This window comes from Ochotona curzoniae, unplaced genomic scaffold (genome assembly GCF_017591425.1).
Source record: "Ochotona curzoniae isolate NIBS_2020 unplaced genomic scaffold, NIBS_Ocur_1.0 scaffold_3208, whole genome shotgun sequence".
Taxonomy (NCBI): Eukaryota; Metazoa; Chordata; class Mammalia; order Lagomorpha; family Ochotonidae; genus Ochotona; species Ochotona curzoniae.
This window is the reverse complement of record NW_024467106.1, coordinates 9,589,402-9,615,278: the sequence shown is the minus strand read 5'-3', so window position 1 is coordinate 9,615,278 and position 25,877 is coordinate 9,589,402. Positions and strand designations below refer to the sequence as shown.

The window sequence follows — 25,877 nt, the reverse complement described above, 5'->3', positions numbered from 1 at the left end:
TTATTCTAGGAGGCTCCAGGGAACAGTCTGTCTCCTTGCCTTTTTCAGCTTCTGAGAGCTGCCAGCATTTCTTGGCTTGTAGCCACTCTTCGCTCCAATTCCCACTTCTCCCATCACATCACCTTCCCTTCCTCTGCTTTTATCATCTTATCTCTCCTCGCCCTCACTCTGCTCTTTCCCTCCCATTAGGATCCTTGTGATTCCCCTGGGCCCATGCCCTAAAATTGCAGGCTAATCACCCCACCCCTTCAAGATCCTGAACCTAGTTCCCTTTTGCCATTCAGAGTCTTCCCAGGTTCCAGCAGATGCACTCTTGTTTGTAGGACTGTTACCCAGCCAACTGCAATAGCACAACCTTGTGGGGCAGTGGTGAGAGGAAATAAAGCAATGTATGTGAACCCTTGGCTAAGTTCCTGGCACACGGTAGGCCCTCAGTAAGTGTCAGCTCTTAACATTGCCACTGCCTCACTGCTTCTGTCATCACAAGTCATTTCATCCAACTGTCCTCAGCCTGGGATTTATGGGCCACAAATCCAATGCAGGGTGTCCACAAAACCTCCCAACCCATAGACACAAGTAGCTGTGCCTGTGGGCCTGTGTATTTTCTGGGAAGAGGTTCTACATCGCCTGTAGTCTCACTCAGAGTGTGTTGGAGTCTGACTCGTGGCCTGATAAGGGTTAAGAAATACTCCTTGTTTTCCAGCTTGGAATCTGTAAGCCCCAGGAAGGGGATATGACTTGCCCAAGGTCACACAGTGAATTAATAGTGTTGTTGGAATTCCCACGCACATTTCCTGACACCCAAGCCAATGCCACTTCTGCATCCTGAAGCTTCCTTTAACTCTAAAGCAACAGAAGAAAAGACACATGTTTTTTGACACAGCACTGCAGCTGGTGGCTCTGGTCTTTTATCAGGACTATAAATAAAAGAGCAGTAACATTTACTGAGTGCTCACTATGTGTTAATCAGGGTTCTGCAGGGGAACAGAACTAATATGAGCTAGCTAGATAGATAGATATCAGATAGCTGACAAATAATAGCTGAGAGAGAGAAAGATGGAAGACAGGTGAATAGATGAGATATAACAGATAGATGGGGATCTATCATTACAGGTTGCTCCCAGGACTATGGAGGTTGAGAAGGGGTGCAGTGTCCCTCCTGTAGGCCTGGGACCCAGGAAAGCGCCAAGGTGGTCCCAGCCTACTTTGAGAGGCCTGAGAAGCAGGAGAGGTGGTGTTGCATGTTCCAGTCAGAGTCCAGAGGACAGGGAGCCGGGTGTGCACATGTCCATGTTCAGGCAAAGCAGCCCTAGTGGAGCAAGGGAGCCGGCCCTTCCTCCACTGCTTTGTGCTACTCAAGCCCTCCAGGGGCTGGGCATAGCCCACAGGCGCTGGGGAGAGCAGATCTCCTCTCCTAGGTCCTCTCATTGCAGTGCTCCCCTATTCCAGGAACACTCTTACAGACATGGCCAGGATACTGCTTGGTCAGTTCTGTGGGCATCCCTCAGCCCAGTCAAGGTGGCAGCAAATCAGCCCTCACCATCAAGCATTGTGGTAAATGCTCTAGAAGTGTCAGCTCATTAGACTCTCCATTCTCCAGCCCCATCCCCATTACAAGGTACCATCATGATGCTAAGCTTGCTAATTAAGAAACTGAGGGCCTAGAGCCAGGGGCTCACATGCCCAAGTTCACACAGTGAGCTACACACTGCTGGCAGCCCAGAGCCTGGCCCCGGGAGCCTTCTCCCTGAGCCTCACAGCCACTCTGAGATGCCCACCACTCACTCCATCGCATGGCCTCTCTGGCCTTCTCACCTGAGACTCACATGGGTGTCTTGCCTTCCCTAGGGTACCTACACCTTCGAAGATGGGCTGAAGTACGAAAGCAAGCACTGGCACTACTGCGACCGCTATGATCGCAGGTTCTACACGGAGATCTGCCACGGCTTCAGGCCTGCAGGTACCCAGGCCCCCTCCCCTCTCCACCTCCAAATTCAGAAGGAAACTGGAGGTGGGTTGACTGTGACCTATTGAAGTAGCTCCACAGAGACTTAGCAAGTGTAGCAGATGGTACCCAGAGAGCCAGAGCTCAGGGTCAGAAAGGCTGTTCCTCGGATCTCAGCTCCATTGCACCAGCCAGAGGAGCCTGGGGCAAGAGGCTTCAGTCTGGTGTGCCTCCTTTTCTCCCAGCGAGAATAAGGAGGGTAGCATGAAGTATGCCACAAGACTGTTGTAGTGATTTGTGTCAAGTGTAGGAAAATGACTTATAGGCATGTTGGGTGCCCAGGATGAATCACCTACCCTTTACAGTGCCTCTGGGGGCCTTCAAATTATGCAAAGAGTTTCAAAAGGAGCCAGCAGGAACCAGCAGGTACATCTCAGATAAAGCTTTCCTTGAGGCTCTAGGCAATCCTTCTGGGTTGGCCTTGTTGGTCCCAGAGGAGAAAGTTGAGGCCAGGGAGTAGAGATGGTTCCTGAGGGGCAGAGCTTGCCTTGGAGCCAACACATTCCTCTTGGGAGTCACTCCAACCCAGCTGCAATATGCTACCTCCATGGGCACTATGTCCATCCCAGAGGGCTGGCTTGGGAGAGCCTGGATTCAAACAATGGCAGTTTCAGGAACTACTCTGTTTCTGAGACTCGTACCAGGTCAAAGGAACTCCCAATTTTGGGACCCAGCAGTGATGCTGTAGCCAAAGTGACATGTGGGAAAAATGGGTTTTTATACTATAAAAAGCAATGGCAACCCAAAGGGTGTGAAAAACTATGGTATGATTGCCAGAGGCTGGAGGTGGAAGGTCTGAGTTCCAGGCCCAGCCTTCCCCTTGTGCAGCAGGTGAGCCTGCATGAGTCTACCTCCATCAGGGGCAGAACTTGCCAGAAAACTGCCAGGTATTAGGCCCTTTCCTATGACCATTCCGTAACTCTCCTTACACAAGCTGAATCACCTCTTTGCCTTTAGCTACCATCTGCTTCTAAGTTGAAATTAGAAGTTCCATGCCTGGCCTTAGTCGAAGTGTGTGAAGTCAGGGTAACAGGTGAGCTGTGCCCAGTGGGCATCAAGCTCCCTGACCAGAGAAGAGGAGATTGTAGGGCCTGTGTCCCAGCCTTTCACTTTGCTCAGGCCACAGCATTCCAAGATGCACACACACACAGGCTGAACATGCACTGGCTCCTCTTTCCTCCTGCTAGGGTTCCCAACACTCCTGGGTCTGGAACCACACCCCAACACTCTTCTCCACTGATGTCAGCAGCTTAGCACACAGGTTCTAGAACCAAACTGCTTCCTAGCTGGACAACCCTGGGAAAGTTACTGGGCTTGGGTATCAGTTTTGTCATCTGTAAAATGGAGCCAGAGGTTTGCCCCATGATTCAATGAAATAGTAGGCACATGATGCATTCCTGGCAAAAAGGAAGCACTCTGACTTGCCCTCAGGCTTTCTCTGGTCCTTGGTCATGGCACATTCTATAGACTTTGGGGAGCATGGAATCCAGAGGAAAAGATGGGAGACTGTTCCAGAGTCCCTGCTCGCAGAGCCATTTTCGGAAGGCTGCTTTGGGGATGGCTTCTTGCCCTGAAAAACGACCATTTACTCCACTGGTAGACCCAAATGGTTACAGGCGTAATCAGGCAAAAGCAGACCTTCCAGGAACGTTGGGTTTGCACTTGGCCTTGAAAGTGAACTAATTGTTGCTGGTGTCCTTTCAAGTTATTTGTCAGCTCACCAACTTGGACCCACCTAGGAAGATCCCCAAAGGCTGTTATGACTGTGGAGATGGCTTCTATAACCCGATCACACGGGTGGTCAAGGACTACAAGAACCGCTTTCTCAGGAACGCAGGTAGGTTAATTCTTACACTGCCTGCACCACTCTCCCCGGTCCTGCATACCCGTGTTTGTGCTTCGGCGTGCAGTGTGCAGCTGGGGAGAAGGCGGCTTTTGCCGAGAAAAGACAAAAACACATGATCTTAGTGTTTCCCTGTTTGGGTCCCTAAAAGTCCTGTTGGCGTTAGAAACATCCACAGTCTGCGTGTGGCAGTGCCAAAGCGTAGCACAGCATCAGAGCTTCTGCATGTATCTGTTCCACGAGCCACAGACAGGCATGCAGGGCACTGTGCTGTGTGTGGGGACAAAGCACAGCCACACTAGATAGAACACTCTCCTGGGAGCTGATTTTCTGACAAGGGCTGTGCACAGCTGATTACACACAAAAGGGGGAAGGCAGACAGAGGGGTCCTGGAGAGGTGAGCCTGAGGCTGGGGAGCAGAAAGAAGAGGGTCCTTGATTCAGAATTGGCCAGGGAAGTTACAAGAAGGAAATAACAGTAGTTAAGCTGACATCAGAAGAGCCTGGGAGCTGGCTGCAGGTTTGGGAACAGACAGATGAGACAACACAGGGCCCTGGCCTCAGGCTGGATGGCACCCAATGGCCCAAGGAGGCTGGTTGGATTCAGCCCCTGGAAGACCTGGAGCCTCCGGTGAGGGAGTAGACTGGAGGCAGATGGAATTGAGGATTCTCGTGGGAGGCCAGTACTCGTGTCAGAGCCCCAGCACCTTCCTTTGATTCTTAAGGATGATTCAGTTATGTATCGAAAGGCAGAGTGATGACAGAGAGAGATCTACTATCTGCTGGTTCATTCCACAAATGGTCACAACAGCCAACCATAGCTGGGCCAGTCCAAAGCCAGGAGCCAGGAGATTCTTTCAGGTTTCCCGTGAGGATGCAGAGGCTCAAGGACCTGGGCCATTCTCTGTTCTTTTCCCAGGCCATGAGCAAGAAGCTGGATGAGCACTAGAGTAGTCAGGGCCCAAACTGGCACCAATATGGGACCATGTCCTTATAGGCAGAGGCTTAGCCTGCTATGATGTGGTGCTGGCCCCTGCTTCACTTGGTCCAGCTTCCTGCTCATATGCAGTGGAAGATAACCCAAGTCCTTAGGCACCTGACACCCAGGTGAGAAACCCAAAAGAAATCCTAGGCTCCTTCCTTCTCTCTGCAATTCTACCTTTCCAATAAATATAAATAAGTTTTAAAAGAAGAAGAAAAAGAAGAAATGGAACAGCCAAGACTCAAAATACATTCCAATATCAGATGCTAGTGCTCCAAGCAGCAGCTTAACTGGCTATACTACAGCACAGGTCCCCAGCATTTTCCATTCACATGATTCCCAGCCTTTTGTGATTCCCACCAGGAATCACAAAAGCTTTGCACTCTCCTCCCAGAAAAATGCCTGCACACGTGTTCACACGCATGCACACACACACTGACACTTACACTCACAGGCACATACTGACACACAATTCTGCATGCAATCTTAGGGTACTGATGGCTCCTATAGAGACCCAGGTAGATCAAAAGAAAGCAGTTGGCTGGCACGTGTCACAGGGCTGCATGGGCTGAGGGGAGCAGCTTCTCTTCCTGTGGGAGGAGGGGACGGTTATTTGGGAAGTCCAGAAGCAGTCAGAATGTTGTCTGGTGGGGGCTGGCCAAGGGGCAGAGGAAACTGTCAGCAGCTCTCGTGGTGAGGACTCCTGGTGCTGAGAATACCCCCAGCCCTGTGGGCTCCTGGAGGAACATGGCCAAAGCCAAGGCCCCGAGCTTCCGTTTCCTTCCCAAGTCCCCTGTTACCGTGTACACAGCATATTGCTCCAGAGAAAACAGATTCTGCTGGCTGGCGGTGTAGTTTCTTAGTCTGAGGTACTAAGGGAATAAGGGTGTGGCCTTAAGCCTTGCTACCAGCTTTATTTACTGAAGGGCTTCTGGGACCTTTAATATGCAGATCTTCCTTGTACTTCTTTTTGATATCTGTTGCTAAAGTGTTTTTGTTTTTGTTTTTGAACTTTTGAGAGAGCACTTCCATCATCTGGTTTACTCCCCACATATCCAAAATGCCCAGAGCTGGACTGGGATGAAAGCCAGGAGCCAGGAATGCTATCCAGGTCTCCCACATGAGAGGCAGGGCGCCAGGGACTTGTGCTTTCTTCTGGTGCCTCCAGGGTGTGCATTGGCAGGAAGCTGAAGTCAGGAGCTGGAACCAGGACTCAGACCAAGGCTAGACTTGGTGAAAATGACCCCAGGTTTGGCGGCAATGTCCAAAGCATTGTCATCAGGAGCCAGTGAAGCATACACTGCTTCTCTCTCCCTCAGCTCAGGCCCAATCAGGGTAGGACAGTGGTCCCATCAGTGTCACACAGCTCCCTCACAGCTTGTCTGGTCCAGGGCTTGCTGGCCAAGACATCCTCAGAGAACACGAGTGTGATACTGATTTCCTATCTTCTCAGTGGTCGGCGTGGAGCCTGCGGCTGCCATGTGGATCTTCCCTTGTATGTCTCTGCAAGGACCTTCATGGACTTAGCTTGGCTTAAGCCCTGGGAGGAGCAGGAGCTTCCTTCCTGGTCTGCAGTAACATCTTGATGAAAAGTGGGGAAGGTGTTTGTGTGAGGCCAGAGGGAGGCCTGGAGAAGGAGAGACTCTGATGATTGTCATGGTCGGAACTGCTTAATGAGCCAGCTGCTATGGGTCAGGCCCAGAAGGAGTACGGGAGGGCTGGCAGTGTCTGAACCCTGTCGCGGGGAGCCAGAGAAGCAAGCAGTGTTCTGGGTCCCAATAGATGAGGACGCCCAGAGAATTGAGGAGGTGGGGGCTAAACCCCAAGGGTCAGCAGGTCAGAGAGGGTGCCTGGGAACTGTCCTGCACCCAAAAGGAGAGCATGCAAAGGCAGCAGGGTAGGGAAGTGCATTCAGAGCGGAGGGACCAGCATGGGTGAAAGGATCTCACAGCCAGGGTCTCTGCCATGAGTTCCAGGGCATGAGAACATAGTCCCCAGAGGAGGCGAGGGGAGCTGAGCAGGGTAAGGACAGTGGGGAGGCTCAGGCAGGTCACACAGCAAGTGACTGATCCTTGAAATCCTTCCTAGTTATACACCACAGCCCAGCCCAGAAGGGTGAGATGAGGTGGGAGGGCCTCCTGGCAAGGTGGCAGGCTCCTGAGGGACCACAGACGAAGAATGGCAGGGCGAGAGGCCAGGCTCTTGGCCTCAGCTTCTGGGCTGCCTGCTGGCTGACCCTGGCCCAGTGCCTTCCCTTTCTGGGCCCCTTTCTCAGATGTAAAATGAAGGAGTTGAACTACATAATTTCTAGTGGTTCTTCCAACTTCCAGAGTCTATGATGGAAAAGAGAGGTCGCCAAGGGGGTATTTTGGGCCTGATATTATAGGACAGATTAAGTTTGGAGTATTCTGGAAAAAACCACAAAGAGGGTCTCTGCTTGTGACCACCTAGTCATTAGGCCTGACTCACCTCCCCTCAGTGCCAGGCCGGGCCACGCCTCTGCCCGTCTTGGCCTTCCCCAGAGCTCTTCATGCCCCACATAAACAGTGTTTCCTGTGGCAGCCTGCAGGCGCTGGCTGCCGGCACCACAGGACCCCAGGTGGGGCTGAGGTCAGCCCAGAGTTAACACAGCAGCGGGGGTCACCACTGTTAGGGAGTGCTAGCCACCGGCCTCGTCCAAGGACACTTGCAGGAGGTTAAGGGCTGGGACACCATCTCCGGGGCTCCCCACACTGCCTTTCCTGCCTCCCAGCGGTTTCTTCAGCCCTGCCTCAGGCTGCCCGCTAAGGCTGCTTACCCACTTACTGGCACACTGTGTGGAAGCGGCCTTACGAAAATGCTTAGTCCTTAGCTGGGGCAGCAGGGGCCCACCTTGTTAGTTGGTTGTGAACCTCTCAATCTGAAGGATGCTTCTGCTCCTGGGACAGTCTTGGCACAACTCCCACAGAGCCGGGCTTCTGCCCTCACGGTAGGTGGCACCTTTGTCCCCTGTACCCCTCAGAAAGGAATGTCTTACGCCATGACCCGTTTGTACGCAAGCGTATGTGTGTGGGTATGTCTGCACATGTACTATACTCTGTCATCTCCTCTTCTGTTTGATGTTGTAAAATGCTGGTTGCTAGGCACTAAATCCATTTCACAATCTCATCGGGTCAGGGCAGCCACCAGTAGACCATTGTTCCAGGCCCCCTTGGCTGAGCAGCCGCCTACGCCGTGCTGCGGTTAGCTGTCCCTCCTCTCTGCCCTCACAAGCCTTCCTGACAGCATTTAGCCCACAACAATGGAGGTATCTGTAGTTGCCCGCCTTCCCCACTAGTCTGGGAGCGGTTTGAGGGCATGGATCACGTGATTATGTCTGCTTCATTGTGATGTCCCCATCCCCTAGCACAGGTCCCACAAGTTGGAGCTGATTAGATGTTCATGTAAAAAGAAAGTAAAAAAAAAAAAGCAGGCAGGCAAGCCACCTGTTCACGAGTCCCCCATGTTCTTCAACCAATGACGCAAAATTCAGTAGCTGGCATGTAAGATGCAACCAGCTGTGAATAATAAAAGGCATCCATTACATTTCTATGCACCTCCAAGTTTTCAGAGCAGCTGAGCATCAGTCAGAGATCGGAACTCATTGGCTATCAGGCCAAGGCCAAGTTTCTGCTTAGCTGGTCCAATACAGCCAAGTGCTGGGGTTTGGGTACCCAGGTAGGGGTAAACATTGCCCAGATACCCACCACCTCCAGATGTGACCCACTTCTCCCACTCCCATCAGCAGCAGTAACTTTGGGGTGCCTTAAAGCCTCTGATTTCATAAGCCCTGGAGCTCATGTCAATTTCCCTTTATCATAATGCTGGGAATGGGCTTGTCCTGAGGGGAGGGCCTACATCTTGAATCTGCTGCTCAGATCTACTCCCATCTGACCACAGGTCAGTGGCCTTTCCACCAGCCCGGCTGCTGCCCATGCTGGAACAGTAAGATCATAGGGGCCAGTGGACAGCTTTTGTACTTCTAATCAATACAGCTCGGAAAGGGAGAGGTCAAAGACACAGCAGAGTGTGGCGGTGAATGGCCCAGAGCCAGCCTCAGGCCCCAGCCCCATCCTGGCCAGCTGTGGGATTATGTGCAGCTCGCTTGTCCTCTTGGAGTCTCTGCCAACTGGGCATTCTGTAGGTAACATCTGTCTGGAGGAGCTGGACAGCAAGGCTCCGGCCTGCTGTATGCTAAGCGTCAGTAGTGTGGTTGCTGTCATTATGGCGATGATGGCCTCAGGCAGGCTGTGGGAGAGAAGGGAGTTGGGCTCCACAGATGAGCTTCCTCTTGGCTTTGCTGCCTCTAGTAAACACAGCGGGGCTCGGATGCCCCGGGCCTTTCTTCTCTCCAGCGAAATGGAAGGCTGACCCTCTGGCCCTCAGAACCCAGCCTCACCTGGCAGGTCCATCTTCCATGCTCCCGTCCCTCCCTCCACCGCCGCGTTCTACCCCAACCTGGCCAGCTGCCGCACAGTGATCAACACCCCCTAGTCACCCCGCTCAGAAATCCCCTCCCTCTTTTCTCCACCTGCCCAATCCCTCCTCCCCTCCCAGCGCTCAGTACGAGGCTGTGGAGTCTCTGCCTGCAGCCCCTGGCAGAGCAGCCCTTAGCTGCACACTATAGCTACAACCCAGCCACACAAGGCTGGTAAAGGGCTGATCTTAGGGAGGATTCCTGCCAGGCCCTGTGCTGGGCACCCCCACTGGTTTATTTTCTCATCTGCTCTGTCCTGCCCCAGTTTGCAGTAAGGATACCTGGAAAGTGACAGAGTCAGTTTGGAGCCTCCATCTCCCCAGAGCCCATTCTGTGCACCCTTCTTGCCAGCCGCTTGCTGCATTAATTCTGTGTTCATTCCACCACCTCTCCTGGAGAGGGGCATGTCTGACTCACATCTGTTCTTCCACCCAGTACAGTTCCTGGCACCTGGCGGGAGCTTACCAAGGTGCCTGAAGGAATGACAGAAGTCTGTTTTAGAGTCTTCTTTCTTTTTTGGATTTCGTTGCTTTTATTGGGATGGCAAATTTACAGAGAGGAGAGAAAGAGAGAAAGACCCTCCGTCTGCTGGTTCACTCCCCAAGTGGCCACAATGGCCAGAGCTGGGCCGATCCAAAGCCAGGAGCCAGGAGCTTCTACTGGGTCTCTCACGCAGGTGCAGGATCCAAGGTTTTGAGACATCTTCTACTGCTTTCCCAGGCCACAAGTAGGGAGCTGGATGGGAAATGGGGCACTTGCAAGGTGAGGAGTTAGCCACTTGAATGAGTCTTGAGGCAAGGGCCCCACAGTCCTGGAAGGTGATGCCACTAATTGCAAAAAGTTTCCTGAATATGCTGTGAGGCAGGAAGGCAGTGCTGGAAGATATTTGGGCTAATTACCTTTAACCTGCTGGGAAATTGGGAGACTGACTCCCACCCTTACCCCTCTCCACACGCTCCTTCCAGGGCCCAGAGAAGGCAAGGGCAAAGCTGCACGGATTAACAGTTTGACTGTGTGTCTCTTTCATGCGGCTGTTGCTTGCTTCTCCATTACTGATAGGAATCATTTGCAAAATAGCTGTACCACTACTCCTTACTCCTTCCCCCCAATTAATGATGCCCCATGTGAATGTCTCAGATGAAAGACATTATTAATATTCAAAGGGGGGGGGAATAAGCCCTCAGAACCATTTTAACATATACAACTAACAATGAACTAAATTTGCTTTGTGGCAGACAGAGAGGGAGCATCCCAAATTAGTTTATGTGAAAGCTGAAAATCTTCCCCAAAAGGTCTCCGTACCATCCTCAAAGAATACCCTTATCATCACAACTGCCATCAAGATTCCCGCCAACATTAGCCCCTTTGTTGTCTGGAATGTTGAATCAAGCACATCTGGCAAATGTCCTAGAGCTCACAAATCTCTCAAGCAGCATATAATTCCCCAACGGTTAAAGAGATAACGCCGCCACCACCTAAATGCATGCTGCTCTTCAATCAGAAACAATGGCCTCAGCGTCTTGCAGCTATCGCACCCCCGTGATGATCTGCAGGGAGGGCCCTTCTCCAGTTTGAACCTGGAGGTTCCAGGCAGCATGTGGCATCTAGACCTTGAACCTCCTGCTTGAATGTTCACCCTCGGTTCCATGCACAGTGGGTGGAAGTGGTGCTGGTGGGGGTCTGAGAGGGGCCTGGATTGTGTGACCCACAGTCTAGAGGGTGTTGAGGTGGGTGGCAACTTAAAGAGCACCTTTGTCTTGCTGACTCCCTCTGGCAACCAGCAAACTGGTTAAATAACACATGGCTTGGTCTTAGGATGCAAGGCAGCCATTGAAGATGACTCTGAAGGGATAGATCTATCAGTACCTGAAGACATTCATCCCTATTGGTAACAGTAGCCAGCAGCTGCTGAGTGCTTACAATGATCCAGGCACAGGCCCAGGCACTTTGCACATGTCATTTTATTTCATTTCCTGAAGTTCTCACAGTAGAGCCCCTGCCAAACAGCTGTCATTTTTATCACCACTATACTGGCCATTGGAAAGGCCTGCCCAAATTCCAGCAGGTAACAGGTGGCAGGGCTGGGGTTTTAACCCAGATCTAGCTGACTCCATGGCTAAGTTAATGTTTGAGCTCATGGTCACTGAAAACTTGCAATTCCTTAGGGAAATAAAGAGTGAACCGAGGACCTTTATGGGAGACCTTAAGGGAGAAAGAGCCAGGCAAAGGTAGGATGGCAGCGTGGTTATTTTTCCCAGAATAGTTCCCTTGTCTGCTTTATTGCTCAAAGACAGACCGATAACCAAGAGGCTGTAAATGCTGCTGACAAAGCTTGATGCCACCACTGTCTTGCCCTGGCCAAGGAGAACTCTGAGGCTCAAAACCCACAAGTCACATGCCTGACTGCCCTCTGCACCCACCCCATCCCACTCCCCTTACGTCTGTTCTAGAGCCATGCTGCATGTTCCCTACCCTGGGTTCCCATTTCCCCATCCAAGGATCCTGCAAACCCAAGTTAGTCCTCCACACTCAAGCTGCCTCTTCCAAGGAAGGGGGCCTCCTTCATGGCTTCCTGCCATACATTGTCGAATGAATCTCCCACCAGCCCCCTCCGCGCCTGTCCTCTCTCCAGCCAGACAAAAGGCAATTTACCCAAATGTTAGAATCCCTGGAAGCTGGCACGTGGAGGTGGGGCATCCCTGCTGGATGTGTGATGTTGTCCGCTGCGTCGTAATGAAAGCTTTGCAAGAGATGATAATATCACACTTGTCACTGCCAAACACAATGCCTGCATAGACCACACGTCCCTGCCAGCCGACTTGGGCATTTACTGTAAAGCTAAAGGATGAGAAGGGAAGTCATGAGTGCTGAATGTGTCTGCTGGGCTGGGACTTTTTAACCACACACCAGTGAGGTGCTGTCACCTCTGTTTGGCAGGTGGGAAAACTGAGACTCAGGGAATTGTCAATTTGCACAGGGGCTATGCTTGTAAGGGGAGGAACGGACATTGGAACCTAGCCTCTCGTTGGAGCTGGCAAGTCAGGAGAACCTGCAGGAATTTGGGCACAGCTTTGGGTCTTGCCCCAGAAACACATAGTTGAACCCCTCCCCCAACCACCATCACCTGGGCACCATCTAGCGGGGCCTGTCACCATGTCTGCTCCAGAAATAGCAGCAACCGGCACCCCCAGCTGGCCCTCACTGGCCCACAGGAGATGCCAGTCCATGGCCACCAGCTTTCTACCCCAATTCTCAAAGCCCTGGAAATTCTACCTCCAACTAAGAGGCCCATCAGGATTCCCAAGCTGGAAACCTCCAGGAGGAGTCCCTTCCTTTCCCTGCCACGGCTGGAGGCAGCCCTGGCCAGCACTGTTGCGGTTTGTTTTGTCCCCTTTCTTGGACCTGAAGTCAAGAGCCTCATCCCCTGGTCCCCAGGACAGACTCTGGAAGCGAGGGGGCAGTTGGCTGAAACCCCTGTCCCACCTCGGTCCTGGAGGGAGGGGTAGGTGGGGTTAGGAGTGGGGTCGGAGACCAGCCACCACCTGGGGCTCTGTCACTTCCTAGCCAAGTGACCCTGAGCTGCTCTGGTCATATCTCCCGAGTTTCAATTTGTTCATCTGGAAGCCAGGGGCCGGGGTGCAGGGGGAGCAGTGTGGAAGTGCACCCTGCCCTTCAGGGCTGCAGTGAGCCCCAGAGTGCAAAGACTCAGCCTGCGGGTACAGAAGCCATGGGTATGGCCCATGCAGCTGTCCTGGCAGTGCTCCTGTAGATCCCTGAGCTGAAAAGCTGAAAGGCAAGGCCTGATTAGCTCCACATCCCAGCAGAAGGAGCAGCCAGTGTCAGCTTGGCAAGCTGCCCTCTGGCCTCCTCTCAGCTGCTTTTTGATGGACATTTCAAGACTGGCCAAGGCCTGTGGGTACCCAGCCTAGGGAATTCTGTCTGCATGTCTCCCAATTCGCCTCGCAGCCCCTGAGCTCTGCCTTAGGCCTCTGTACACCAGGGCTTCACATGGGGGCCAGATCCAGTGGCTGCCCCTCACTAAAGTGACACAGGATGGGATATGGGGCTAGAACCCAGTGCTGCAGGCATGAGACTCGGTTAGTCCTGGCACAGATACCTGGGACGTTAGGGAGCCTGCTTGCTGAAAAGAGGACTGCCAACCTCCCAGTCATCAGGAAGAGTCGGATAGAGAAGGAAACCCAGCATGATTCCATTCATTTGCAGAACACCCTCCTAACCCATCCTGGACACTTCTTGGGGGTGGATTTTGACATCAGAAAGTCAGGGCAGCCTGCCTCCACCACCACAGTCCCCAGATTCCCTAAGAGATTTATGTTAATGTTTGATTTGAAATATCAAGTTTGAGATTCTTCCCTCCCCAACAACAACAACAAAAAGCCTCAGAGAAGGCCCCTGTTTCTCAGGTGCCAAGAGCAAAGTGTCAGGACTGGGGACATAAAGAGAGGTAAAGGTGTGTCCCACCCAGCTATGGTTGAGGAAGGTGTTCCACAAGAGGCAGCGGTCAGCCAGGCAGACAAGGACAAGCATGATTCAAAGCAGGGAAGGTTGGGACTGGGCACTCGGCAGATGGGAGATCCAGGGTGGGATGCGGAGAGCCCTTGGCACAGAAAGCAGTAGAGAATAGAGAATTACAGGAAGGGTCCAAAAACCCCTCCAGCCCCCCAGGAAGTGTGTAGTAGCCAGGAGCTGCAGACAAATGTGACCCTCCCCCCACTTGCTCCTTCAGCTGGGTGGCCTGGGGCGGGTACTGGGACTCAGAGGGGGAGGCTGAGCCAGGTGCTTTGCATCCTGTGCCCCTCCTGTCCTGGCAGCTACCCTCAGTCACCCACAGAATGATGCTCATATCCAGGGAAATGTGTTGTGTTGTGTCATGTCGTGTTGTGTTGCTTTTGATCCCACAAGTCCATGGGTCACCAGTGTATTCGGTCTTCACACAGCACCATTAGCTCCCTGTCTCAGCACCATCAGAGGACAGGCAGGTGGTCCTCCATGAAATGACCTGTCCAGTCTGGGGCCTTCCAAAGACACTCCCCTGAGTCACCATGACTTGGGCCACTTTTCCCTGTAACCTTCCCCTGAAGCACCACGCCTCCCTGCCTGAGGCAGGACTGGCTTTGCACACTCCAGCCATTGGCAGGGATGGTGTGAGGTCAGGCATGCTGAATGCCAGTCCTGGCACCTGGCACCAGGAGGGGCTTCCCAACATGAGATGTCTCTGTTCCTTGCCGTGACTTAGCCTGCCCCATCCCCACTGGGGGACAGGTCCCTACTCCCACACTACTCATAATTTTTTTTTTTTTTGCTGTGGAAACTTGGAAAGGATCTTTCCAACTTTGCTTTGTGAATTATTTGACGACAAATCTTTCACAATTGGTGGTGATTTCTTGAGAGTCGTGTGCATACTGGCAAAATTAGGAAATGAAACCCACAATGGATTTCAAGTGTAATAAAAATTATTTTGATTCCTAAATTTAATAATTAAGTCTGAATGAATTAATTATAATGTTAATTAATTTTAGCCTTGCAGCTTCTCTTTTTGGTATTTTAGAGTCAATCATTTCTCCAAATCCTTTTACAAATTGAATAGGCCTTGAAAAGCATGTAGGGGCTGGGCTGTACCCCTCTGGTGCCTAGTGGGTGAAGCAGCCTCTTTCCCCTACCCACAGGCCCAGGGCCTCCTTTGCTCACCGGGAGGGGCAGCTGCCCCACCCTCCACCCTCCACCCTACCACCACAGGCTCTGCCTATGCAACAACCCCTTGATCAATATTGATGATGCTGTGGCCTTGGCCTCTGGCCAGCCCCACTGCCAGCAAAGTTCAAAGCCTTCTGCTTGTCAGTAGTTGCAGCAGGGAAGCCTTGGCCTGCCCACCTGCAGATGCAGCCCTGCGTTTGCACAGAGGGTGTGGCAGGGTTGTAGGTGAGCACAGGCTGTGGAGCGTCATTTGCAGAACACCCTCCTAACCCATCCTGGACACTTCTTGGGGGTGGATTTTGACATCAGAAAGTCAGGGCAGCCTGCCTCCACCACCACAGCCCCCAGAGCCTGTCTCTGCTCCATGCTGGCCAGCCCGGCAGTCACTGTAGCTGTAGGCTAGAGGTGCCTTTGCCCGCTATGGGTTCTCATGCACATGTGCACATGGACAGACATACACACACACACTAACTCTCAAGACTGTGGGACTCACCCACCACCGTGGTCAATCCGTCATGCTCCACAGGTCACATGCACATCGAGCATTCCCACACCGCACACACACTGCACGCACACCTTCCTTCAGACTTTCACAGGCACACGCCTATTCCCATTTAGCTAGGCATGAGAACAGTTGGGCAGTAATGTACATATTGTGGGTGAGCAAACACTCAGGATCCACTGAACTCTGCCCTCTGCCCTGATGGAACCAAGTGGCAACTCTGTTCACCCCTATGCCTCATCTTCCTCATCACACACAGGGACAGCCCCACCTCATTCAATACAGAGAGGACGAATGTAAGCCCCCTACACACACACACACACACACATTCATATGCACAGTCATACCCACACTGGGCCAGGCCCTCGGGATCTGTGGCAGGGGAGACTCCATCCCCTCTCCAGGCTAACGCTTTGTTTCTTTCGGGTCTCCTCCCTTTCCCAGTTCCACCCAGGCCCTCCATTTACCCACTGTATAGCAAAGGTGACCGCAAGTATGCTTGGCCCAAAGGCATGCCAAGCAGCAGCAAAGCCCCGCTTACGGGTGCCCAGTGACCCTGATCGACCTGTTTGTGACTCTGGGTTCACTTGCCCTGGCCTGTCCTCTGGATCTGAACAAATGTCATTACTGTGACTTTTGATCTTTCTGATGTTGATGCTCCGGTAGAGACCACTACCCCCCCCGCCCCCATCTGGAACACACACATAGCCACCACCCTCCTCTCTATCCCTGTGTGGAGCCAGAAGTAGCAGGGGCTTCCTGATGCAGGGACACACCCATGCAGCTGTCCATCAAAGCCATGTTTTTGGCTTCCCTTTCCTGAGTGCTGGTCCAATGCATTGGCCCTGCAGGAAGTCTGGCTAAACTTACCATGCAGACAGAAGCCTGGCCCAGGAATGGGGAGTGACTTACCCCAAAAACACCCAGCAAGTTGGTGGGTGGCTCAGCATGGGTCCCAGAAGCCCTAGCCTCTGAGGGGTGGCTGTGTGCAGCTCCAAGTCCCATCTTGCAGAGCAGCTCTAGCTTTACTTTTGGTTTTTACATGAGCCATGTACCAAGCACAGGGCTAAGCAATGCTTTCACTGGGTACTTGGACAAACCTTCAAGGTGGATAAGGAGATGAGGCTTGGCCACATAGGAGCTCACCTGCCCAGAATCTCTGGCCCGGATATGCTAAACACGGGAACCTGGGCCTGTCATCACGCCACGCAGCTCCCTCCCTGCTGCCTGTCTGGGGAGCCACTGTCTCCTTGCAGCTGTTCTCAGGCACCCAGCATCCCTTCTTCCCCTGGTGGTGAGCTGACCTGCAGAAGGCACTAATGCCACCCTCTGTGACCTGGGCGAGGAGCAACAGGCCCGGCACAGCCACGGCCTGTGTAGACCGGCCCCTCCCCACCCTCACTGGGAGGCAGGTCCCAGATTAGCCAGCCTTTGAACCTCCGGAGTGTGGTTAGTATCCGTGAGTGATCCTCAGACACCCATCCTCTCTGTGTCACGGAGCTGCCCCATCTATGCCTTCAAGACACAAAAGGCAACAGGAGGTGCAGCCTGAATGGCATGCCTACTTTGCCCTCTCTGGTGGCTCCATTTGCCCAGGGTGGGGAAGAGACTCCACCGTGTCCAAATCCCACAGGGTGAGCCTATTGCTTTCATGTCCCCAAATTAATATGTCTTTATTCATCTGCTCACCGAATATTTGCTAAATACTTGTTAAGCGTTGGCCCTGATGGCCAAAAGTGAATGGGACATGGCTGCTTTGGACTGCAAGAAATTACCTTGACCATCGCCATGACCTTAGCTTGAGTTGGGGAAGCTGATCTCCACACAGGGCCCAGGTGGGAGAAGGACAACCAGGAGGGAGGGCTCAGGGGCCCAGCCAACACACATTCTGGAAGAATCTTAAGCATGGATTGTGATGGGGCCAAAGGGAGACCATGTTCATCAGACAGCTCCACATTCACAACTTTGTTTCCTGATCATGCTGCCTTTAGTGCTCTAAGAATGTATACTTAAAAAAAGAAAGAGAGAGAGAGAGGGAGAAAGGGAAGGAGGGAGGGAGGGAGGGAAGAAGGGAAGAAGGAAGGAAGGAAGGAAGGAAGGAAGGAAGGAAGGAAGGAAGGAAGGAAGGAAGGAAAGATGGATGGATCCTGGAGAGGCTGACATCCCATGTGGGCACTGGCTCGAGTCCTGGCTGTTCCACTTCTGAACCAGCTCCCTGGTTATGTCTGGGAAAGCAGCAGGAGATAACCTTAGTGCTTGGGCTCTTGCACCCATGTTGGGAGACTTGGAAGAAGCCTTTGGCCCAGGTCCAGCCACTTGGGGATCTCTCTCTCTCTGTAACTATTATTTTCAAGTGAAAAGTAAATAAATATTTTCCTAAAAAGTCACGCTGGAATCACACAGATTTCCTCCATGTGACTGAGCATCAAAACAGTACTCTGCATATGTCAAATGCAAATGTGTAATCATGATCTTACTTAGGCTGTCCTCCATTTTTATTTATTTTTAAAAGATTTATTTATTTTTACTACAAAGTCATTTACAGAGAGGAGAGACAGAGAGAAAGATCTTCTATCTGCTGGTTCACTCCCCAAGCAGCCATGATGCCCAGAACTGAACCAATCTGAAACCAGGAGCCAGGAGCTTCTTCTGGATCTCCCTCACGGGTGCAGGGTCCCAAGGTTTTGAGACATCCTCTGCTGCTTTCTCAGGCCACAAGAAGGGAGCAGCTGGGATATGAACTGGCATCCATATGAGATCCTGGTACATACAAGGTGTGGACTTTAGCCACTAGGATACCGCGCCAGGCCCTGTCCACCATTTTTATATAGATTAAAGCTGAGACATGGAGAGTGCCAGTGGCTGCTGTGGTGCTTCCCAGGGAACAGCATGAAAAGAGGTGCAGAGGCACAGATGAGCAGGTGCTTGGTAGTAACCACAGTACCCCTGGGTGGCTGCAGCAGACACCATGAGGCATGCCACTGAGGAAGCAAGCCTGGAGGGCAGCAGGATCTGGAGGCCCCTGACATACAGGTCAGGTGCAGGAACGAGTTGCCTTTTAAGCAAGATGAGGGCTTTGGGGTCTCCCTGAAAGTTGCTTTTCTTCTCTAGGAGGAACCCAATTATTCTGCTGTGGGGTGGGTAGAGAGGCCACTGCCAGAACCCCTGACCCAGAGACACAATGGTTCTGCTCCAGTGGCTGACAGATGTAGAATTGAAGTGCACCTGCATTGGGCCTCATGGTGGCACCCACTGCTGAACTTCAATCCCGTCTGTCCCCGGCACCAGGCACTAAAGTGCCCTCGTTGCTGACTGAGCGTCTGCTGTGTGCTAACCACTCCTTTTAGCTCTGGGGAAGCCATCGTGGACAAGCATGTAAGGCTCGTTGTGTCCAAGAGCCCAAAGAGACAGAAAGGTGAGCAAACAGGAAACCTGCATATGTGGTGTGTGTGTCAGCATGCACACAGGATGACCGGGCATGGATGTAGCTGGATGGGGGTTGAGGACACTAAGGAACCAGGCCCCAGATGCGGAGAAATCTGTGCCCAGTGCGTGTTTGTGGAGGGTGAACGATGCAAGTCAGAGTGACCTCCAGAGTGGCTTGGGCAAAGCAATCACTGGGCATCTTCTGTAGGGTAGATCCAGTGGCCGGCAAAATCAACATGACCACTGCATTTAGCGCTTTCAGGTTAGCAGAAGAGAAAGCACAGCACTCAAAGAAGTACAGGTTCCAAAACTGTGGTGGCAAGAAAAAGCAGCAAATGGTTTCAGTGTTGGTGTGGACGATCTCGTTAAGGCAATTCACTGGGTTTTCATATGTCCTTAAAAAGTAAATCCTGTATTTGGCAGCTGTTAGATTTATGGCATTTTAAAAATTATTACCTGTTTGTTTATTTTACTTTTTATAGAAAGGCAAAGAGGCAGTCTGAGATTTGTCGTCTGCTGGCTCTTTCTCCACATGGCCACAGCAGAAAGGGATGTGAGCCCAGCCAAAGCCAGGAGCTCCATCTGGGTCTCCCACGGTGGCAAGGACCAAACCTCCTGAGCCAGGAATGACCTGGGGCTTCCCAGGGAGCACAGGAGCAGGAAGCTGGAATGAAAAGTGGAGTGAAGACCAGAATTCCTTCCCTCCAAAGTGGAGCGTGCTCATCCTAAGCAGGGTCTTGACCACTGTGCCAAACACCTGCACTATACAGAATAACTGGGGGAAAAAAGTACAGTTTTCAATACACTCACACCCCATTTTCTCTATCTTTGAACATGGCCTATTGTGTGACTCCTCTCGTACAACTAGTAAATTAACACTGACACTAATACTGGCAAATGGATATTGTCCACTGAAGCCCATTGGGCTGTCCTCATTCTGTCCCTAAGACCCATGTCCTGCTCCAGGACACACATTGCATTCAGTGATGTCCTCAGCAGCTCTGCTGTGCTGTGATGGCTGCTCAGACTTGTCTGGGTTTTAATGATTGTTCGAGCAACATGCCTTAGGTTTTTTGAATTTGTCTGAAGTCTTTCTCATGGTTAGAGCAGACAGAAGAGCATGGAGGTAAAATGCCATCCATACCCCCACACAGGAGGTGCCAGCTATCCCTGTGCCTTACTCCGTGCTGAGGCAGACCCCCAAACACCAGGCTGACCAAGCGTTTGTTAGGTTTCTCTATTGTCAGGTTCCTTTTTTTTTAAGAGGTTTTTTTTTTTTTTTAAGATTTGTTTATCTATTGTTGGAAAGTCAGATTTTACAGAGAGAAGGAGATACAGAAAGATCTTCCATCCACTGGTTCACTCCCCAAATGGCTTCAATGGCCGGAACTGAACTGATACAAAACCAGGATCCTGGGATTTCCTCCAAGTCCCCCACATTGGTGCACGGTCCCAAGGCTTTGGGCCATTCTCCACTGCCTTTCCAAGGCCACAAACAAATGGGAAATGGAGCAGCTGGGACATGAACTGTTACCCATGTGAGATCCCGGTGCTAGCAGGCAGGGAATTATCTTGCAGCCATCACGATGCTAGGCTTGAAACAGAAATTTTAAAACAGAAATGCAGAGTAGCTACATATATTATTTGGAATTCTTCAGCTCAGGAGATTCGTTTATTTTCTGATTCTTATACAATTTTTTATAACCCAACATTTTAATACTAGGTCTTTTTAACACTTCAGAACTTCAAAAGAGCCCTGCTGGTATTTCTAGTAATCCAGAAATATTTTATTTCAATAACAAAATGTGTGAAATTATCACATCAGATTGCAGAGTGGGGGGAAAAAGCCAGTGATTATTTTACATCTTTTCCCCGCTATCAGTACCCAAAAATGTTGTAAACTAACAAAAACAAGGCCAAGAGCCTCTCTTGTCCCACTGCCCAGAACTGATCAATATACACATTTCAACTCATCAGCAGTAATTTTCCTTCCATACACGATTTGTATATGGATTGTCCTATGTCATTTTGTTTCTTGCCTTTTCCTTTTTTTTTTTTTTTTTTTTGGCTTATTATCACATCACAACCATTCCTCCAACATTGCTGTACTGTAGGGTTTCGAAGCTGTTATTTCCAGCAGCTGCTAGCTCCTGTGTCAGGTGGCTTATAGTGTCCACTGCGTCTCTTGACCAAGATAACACAATAGTAGGCATGTTGTTGGTGCTTAGAAATGGTTGGTTCAATGAAGGAATACACAGCAAAGTCTTCCTTCTCTTGCTTTTGGAAATGTAGGTGGTACTCTGTTCTCTTGATCCAAAACCATTCTGAAAAGAACAGACCTTCCCTTTGGAGTTTCAGAGTGGAATTACAGGCCCAACAAGGGACCCAGAACTTTTTTTTTTAAAGAAATGCACCCAACCCAAAACTGTCCCGCCACTTCCCTCTGCCCCATCATTAATCATGCCGAGGATAATGCTGTACCATTAATTCAAGAGTTTGTGGAGGTATTTTTTTCTCTCCATCTTTTTCTCCTTTCTTTCTCCCTTCCCCTTGCTGCCAAAAAAAAGGGGGGGGCGGTGGCGGACTGGGGGTGGGAGGGGGCTGGTCTGGAAAGGTGAAGATGTTCTCAGACAATCATATTACCATATTCCAACAATCGCAATTTGCAAAATAGTAATCACAGCTCCCAGGATCCGGGGCTGGGGTTGGGGGTTGGGAGCATTAATCAAAGCCACAGGTTTAATTCCATTTTAAATATTGATGAAATGTGCTCCCCGGCAGCCTCACCCTGGCGTGGCAGGGCCAGGGGATTGGGGCAATGGTAGATGGTGCCTGGGAGGTGGAGGGAGTGCCGGGGAGCAGCTGCTGGCAGGGGAGGCATCTGCGATTCAAATTGGTGGCTCGGCAGCCAGGTAGAGAGTGAAGGGGGTAGTGAAGAGGGCTGTTAAGTCCATGGCTGTCAATTTGGAACCATCAGGGAGGGGCCCGAGGACTGGTTGAGCACAATAAACCCAGTTTGTCTGGTTTCAGGGGTTACCGCTGAAGAGGCTGCAGCTGCACTGATTCCAATAGCCTGGAGACTTCAGAACTGTAATTAGCAGCCAGGCTGCTCACAGCGTGGCAAAAGTGGGCTCCACCAGCACTTAACTCCTTGTGTGCTGACGCATCCCCCGCCGCGCTCCCCACCCGTCCCCACCTCCCTCCACAACCCCTGTTTTCCCAGCCTCAGGAGGAACTCCAAGGCAGCCTGTCTGGGGGTTGGGAAGCCAAGGTCCACAGGCAGGACAGGTCAGTCAGCAAGTCTTTTCCTTGAGGTTGCTTGTAGAGCAATAGGGGGGCGGGGGTCAGGGGTGGGGCTAGTTCTGTGCTGGCAGCCCCGGCTCTTAGTACCACCTAGGACCAACCTAGTGTCTGCCCCCCCCCCACCCAGGGGTGATAAGTCAGGCCTGTAGAACTCAAAGAGCTTTGGTTCAAATCGTGTTGGCCATGATCTGGGATGGCATTCAGCCCTGTGGCAGAATGGGGTCCCCTCCCTTATACCACGGGCTACTGCCAGATCCCATGAGCGCAGTGTTCGCCACACCCTGGGTACACCACAGGCTGTGCATGAGTTATCACCTCCCTGCACCACCTGCGCCTGATGCTGTTCACAGCCCAGCAGGTGTCCCTGGGCACTGGAATTCAACTGGAGAGCAGCTCTTCATGCACACTTTGTGCCCCAGCATCCACCATTCATTTCCCTCTCTTAGGCGCAAGGCTGGGCATGGGGGAAGGACTCTAGGCACTTGAGGCAGGAAAGAACGGGGCCAGGAGTGAGATGAGCACACAGAAAGGCCAAGAGCAGGGTCACTGATCCTGCGCTGACTTTGTCCAGTAGCTACCAGCAAAGCCACTCTCATCGGAGATTGTTCCCTGCACCATGAAGGGGTGTGCCCATGAATCTGTCCTAGAACTGCAAGCAGGGAGTGGAGAAGGCCTCTATGTCCTCCCCTGGGAGGATGCATGGTCAAGTGTTACGGAGCCAGACTTGACACAACAGCAGGTGTGTGTGAGGCCTCTGCAGGGAGACGTGCTGCGAGTGCAGCAGCCAGCGCGACAAGGTGAAATCCACAGCACAGGGTCACCTCTGCACAGTACGTGAAATATGCACCCTACCCAAAGCCCAGTACACATCCTAAACAGCCGGGGACATCCTGCCATTGGGCTGGGTCCTTGTGGTGGTGGAGAATGGAGTGGAGCTCAGAGGGGGAGAGTGGGGTAGAGATGGGAATGGAGTGCGTCTGAAGGAGGAGGCTGCCCAACAAAGTAATGACAGTGTGCTTAGGCTGAAAGATTCAAAGTTTGGAAAACATCCTAGGTTCAGCCCAGGCTGTCCTGATCCTATGTCTTTGGCTGTGAACAAGCAACTCCACCCCAGGAGTCCTGTTTGTTGGCTCATTTGTCCAAATAACGAGAGACAATCTGCCTGTTGGGAGCTGCTTAAGGGTCAGCTCTGTGCCCCTCCTCTCCACTGAGGGGTCTGAGGAAGCAGAGGCCGCTAGATACTGCAGAAGCCCTAGTTAGGTTTGGGAAAGAGGTGGTCAAGAATAGGGAGCCCTCAGGGCAATGCGAATCAGTGTCTGGCTGGTGGGGACAGCTGTTATCAAAACATCAGGAAAGCCAGGGAGGACATGGCAGGAAATGAGTGCAAGTTAGTTGCAGCCACACTGGAGGACAGACTAAAAACTAAAATCAGATCTACCAGCCACCCCACCTCTGGGTATGGAGCCAAGGGAAGTGAGCTCAGTACATCAAAGACATCCCCACACCCCATGTTCACTGCTGCTCAGGGCACAAAATAACGGGGGTGGGTATAATGTAGGTGAATGGTACGCAAGACGTGGTGTATTGACATAGTGAAATATTAAGCAGCTAAAGAAAACAGGAGTGGAATCCTGACATTTGCAGCAAAAGGGACGGAACTAGAGAACACTCGTGTTAAGTCAAACACAAGAAAGACGAATACCACATGTTTTCCTCGTATGTACAAGTTCAGAAACTATCAGACTAGTGGCTAACCACTCTACTAATAGAGAACTGGAAAAGAGAGAGGGACGCAGATGGAGGCTGGATAATGGGTGCCAATGTGCAGTGAGATGGAAGGTCTCTTGTGGCTCAGCACACTCGGGGGGCTGCTGATCACATGGCGGGGTACATGCTGTAGAAGCAACTGGCTGATAGGAACTGGCAGGCTCCACACGAGGGAGGGAGCAGGGGAGGCAGATGGCCTATTTGATCAGTTGGCACCATATGCATTTATCGAAATAAGAATGACATATTCCTCAAAAGTGGAAAAATCAGCAAGTAGGGGTTGGCACTGCAGTGCTGCAGGTTGAAGCACCACTTGAACACACACATCCCATAGCAGAGAGCCTGGACAAGTCCTAGCTACTCTGCTTCTGATCCAGCTTCTAGCTAATGTACCTTGGAGGCAGTGGAAGATGGATCAAGCACTTGACTTCCTGCCACCTCGATGCGAGACCCAGGTGGACTTCCTGACTCCTGGCTTTGGCCTGGCCGAGCCTAGCCCAGCCTTAGCTATCACAGGCATCTGGGGAGTAAACCAGAGCATGGCACATTTCCTTCTCTCTCCATCTCTTTTCACTCTGCCTTCCAAATAAGTATGTAATAAATAGGAGTGGGGATTTGTTACATCCTGGAATACACTGCTTGGAAAGCGCACATACTGAAGTGTCTAGGTTTGGGTCACAGCTCCAATTCTGATCCAGTTTCCTTCTAATACACACCCAGAGGGCAGCAGACGAAGGCTCAAGTAGTGGGGCCCCTGCTGTCCATATGGGAGACCCAGATTAAGTTCTGGGATGCTGGCTTTGGCCTGGCCCAGCCTTGGCTGTTTGGGGTTTCTACTGAGTGAACCAGCTGATGGAAGATTTCTCTCTGTGTGTCCTTCAGATAGATAGGTCAAAAATAACAATGAAATAGATTTTTATAAAAGAATGGAGAATTAAGATATGACATTAGAATTTCAAGACCTTGTCTCACACCACTGCCATCAAGACCCAAGCCTGCTGTTCCAGAGGTACTACCTGTGGCACAAGGGTACTTCAGAAAGTTTGTGGAAAGTGTAATCAAAAGTTTATTTTGGTATAAAACTCTCTGAAATCATATGTAGGGGAGATTTACAAAACACCCATAGAAAGCCCATGCTATTAAAAAAGACTGGATTTTTTGGACCCAAACTCATCCTTTAAACCCATCTTTCAATGAACATATTTAGATGCCCTCAGAGGTCTTACTAGGCAAGTCCTGGGTGTGAGGCTGCTGTCGTCTGACTGCCCAGCAGAATCAGTCCAGCTCGGGCGGTCATACAGCTGTCTCCCCAAGCAGGGTCCGCAAGCAGTAATGGCCTTGTGCTCAATTTCCCCCTTGGAAACTGTAAGGATTACATCTGAGTGACAGGTCTATACCTGCCGACAGTGAGCAGAATAGAGCTGTCACCATCAGACTGGAACAGACTCCAGTCCCCAAGGCTCTGTCCTGGAGGAGGGCTCCCAGGGCAGGGCCAGCAGCAGGTGTGCCCAGCTCCTCCCCTTTGCTTACAGATGACGATGAGCACGAGTGGATCATACGGACGTGCCGGAAGGGCTGGGACCAGATCGTGGGCCACAGCCTCCAGCTCTGATCTCAGCAGCTGCCTCCTCCGATGGAGCCTTCCACCTGCCCCGCTAGCACTGGGCAGCCTCGGCCAGGCCAGACTGCACTGTTAGGACCTGGATTTTGACTAAGGAATAAAGGCTTTCTGTACCCTGTGGCCCAAGAGTGCTTTCCTTGGAAGACTGTCTCAGGGGGCATGCTTGTCTCTCCTGCATCAGAATCAGGTCATGAACTCCTAGGTTCCACCTCAGGGTTA

The 25,877-nt window shown here is 51.6% G+C and overlaps 1 protein-coding gene across 1 annotated transcript in view; it reads left to right on the top strand.

Moving 5' to 3' along the window:
* Nucleotides 1-25,649, top strand: part of MORN5 (MORN repeat containing 5) — a 31,654-nt gene extending 6,005 nt beyond the window's left edge. Inside the window, exons 3-5 of the mRNA XM_040962801.1 lie at nucleotides 1,849-1,960; nucleotides 3,711-3,842; nucleotides 25,570-25,649. Of these exons, the coding sequence (XP_040818735.1) occupies nucleotides 1,849-1,960; nucleotides 3,711-3,842; nucleotides 25,570-25,649 (324 nt within the window). The remainder of the gene's footprint in view (nucleotides 1-1,848; nucleotides 1,961-3,710; nucleotides 3,843-25,569) is intronic.
* The last annotated feature ends 228 nt before the right edge of the window (nucleotides 25,650-25,877 follow it).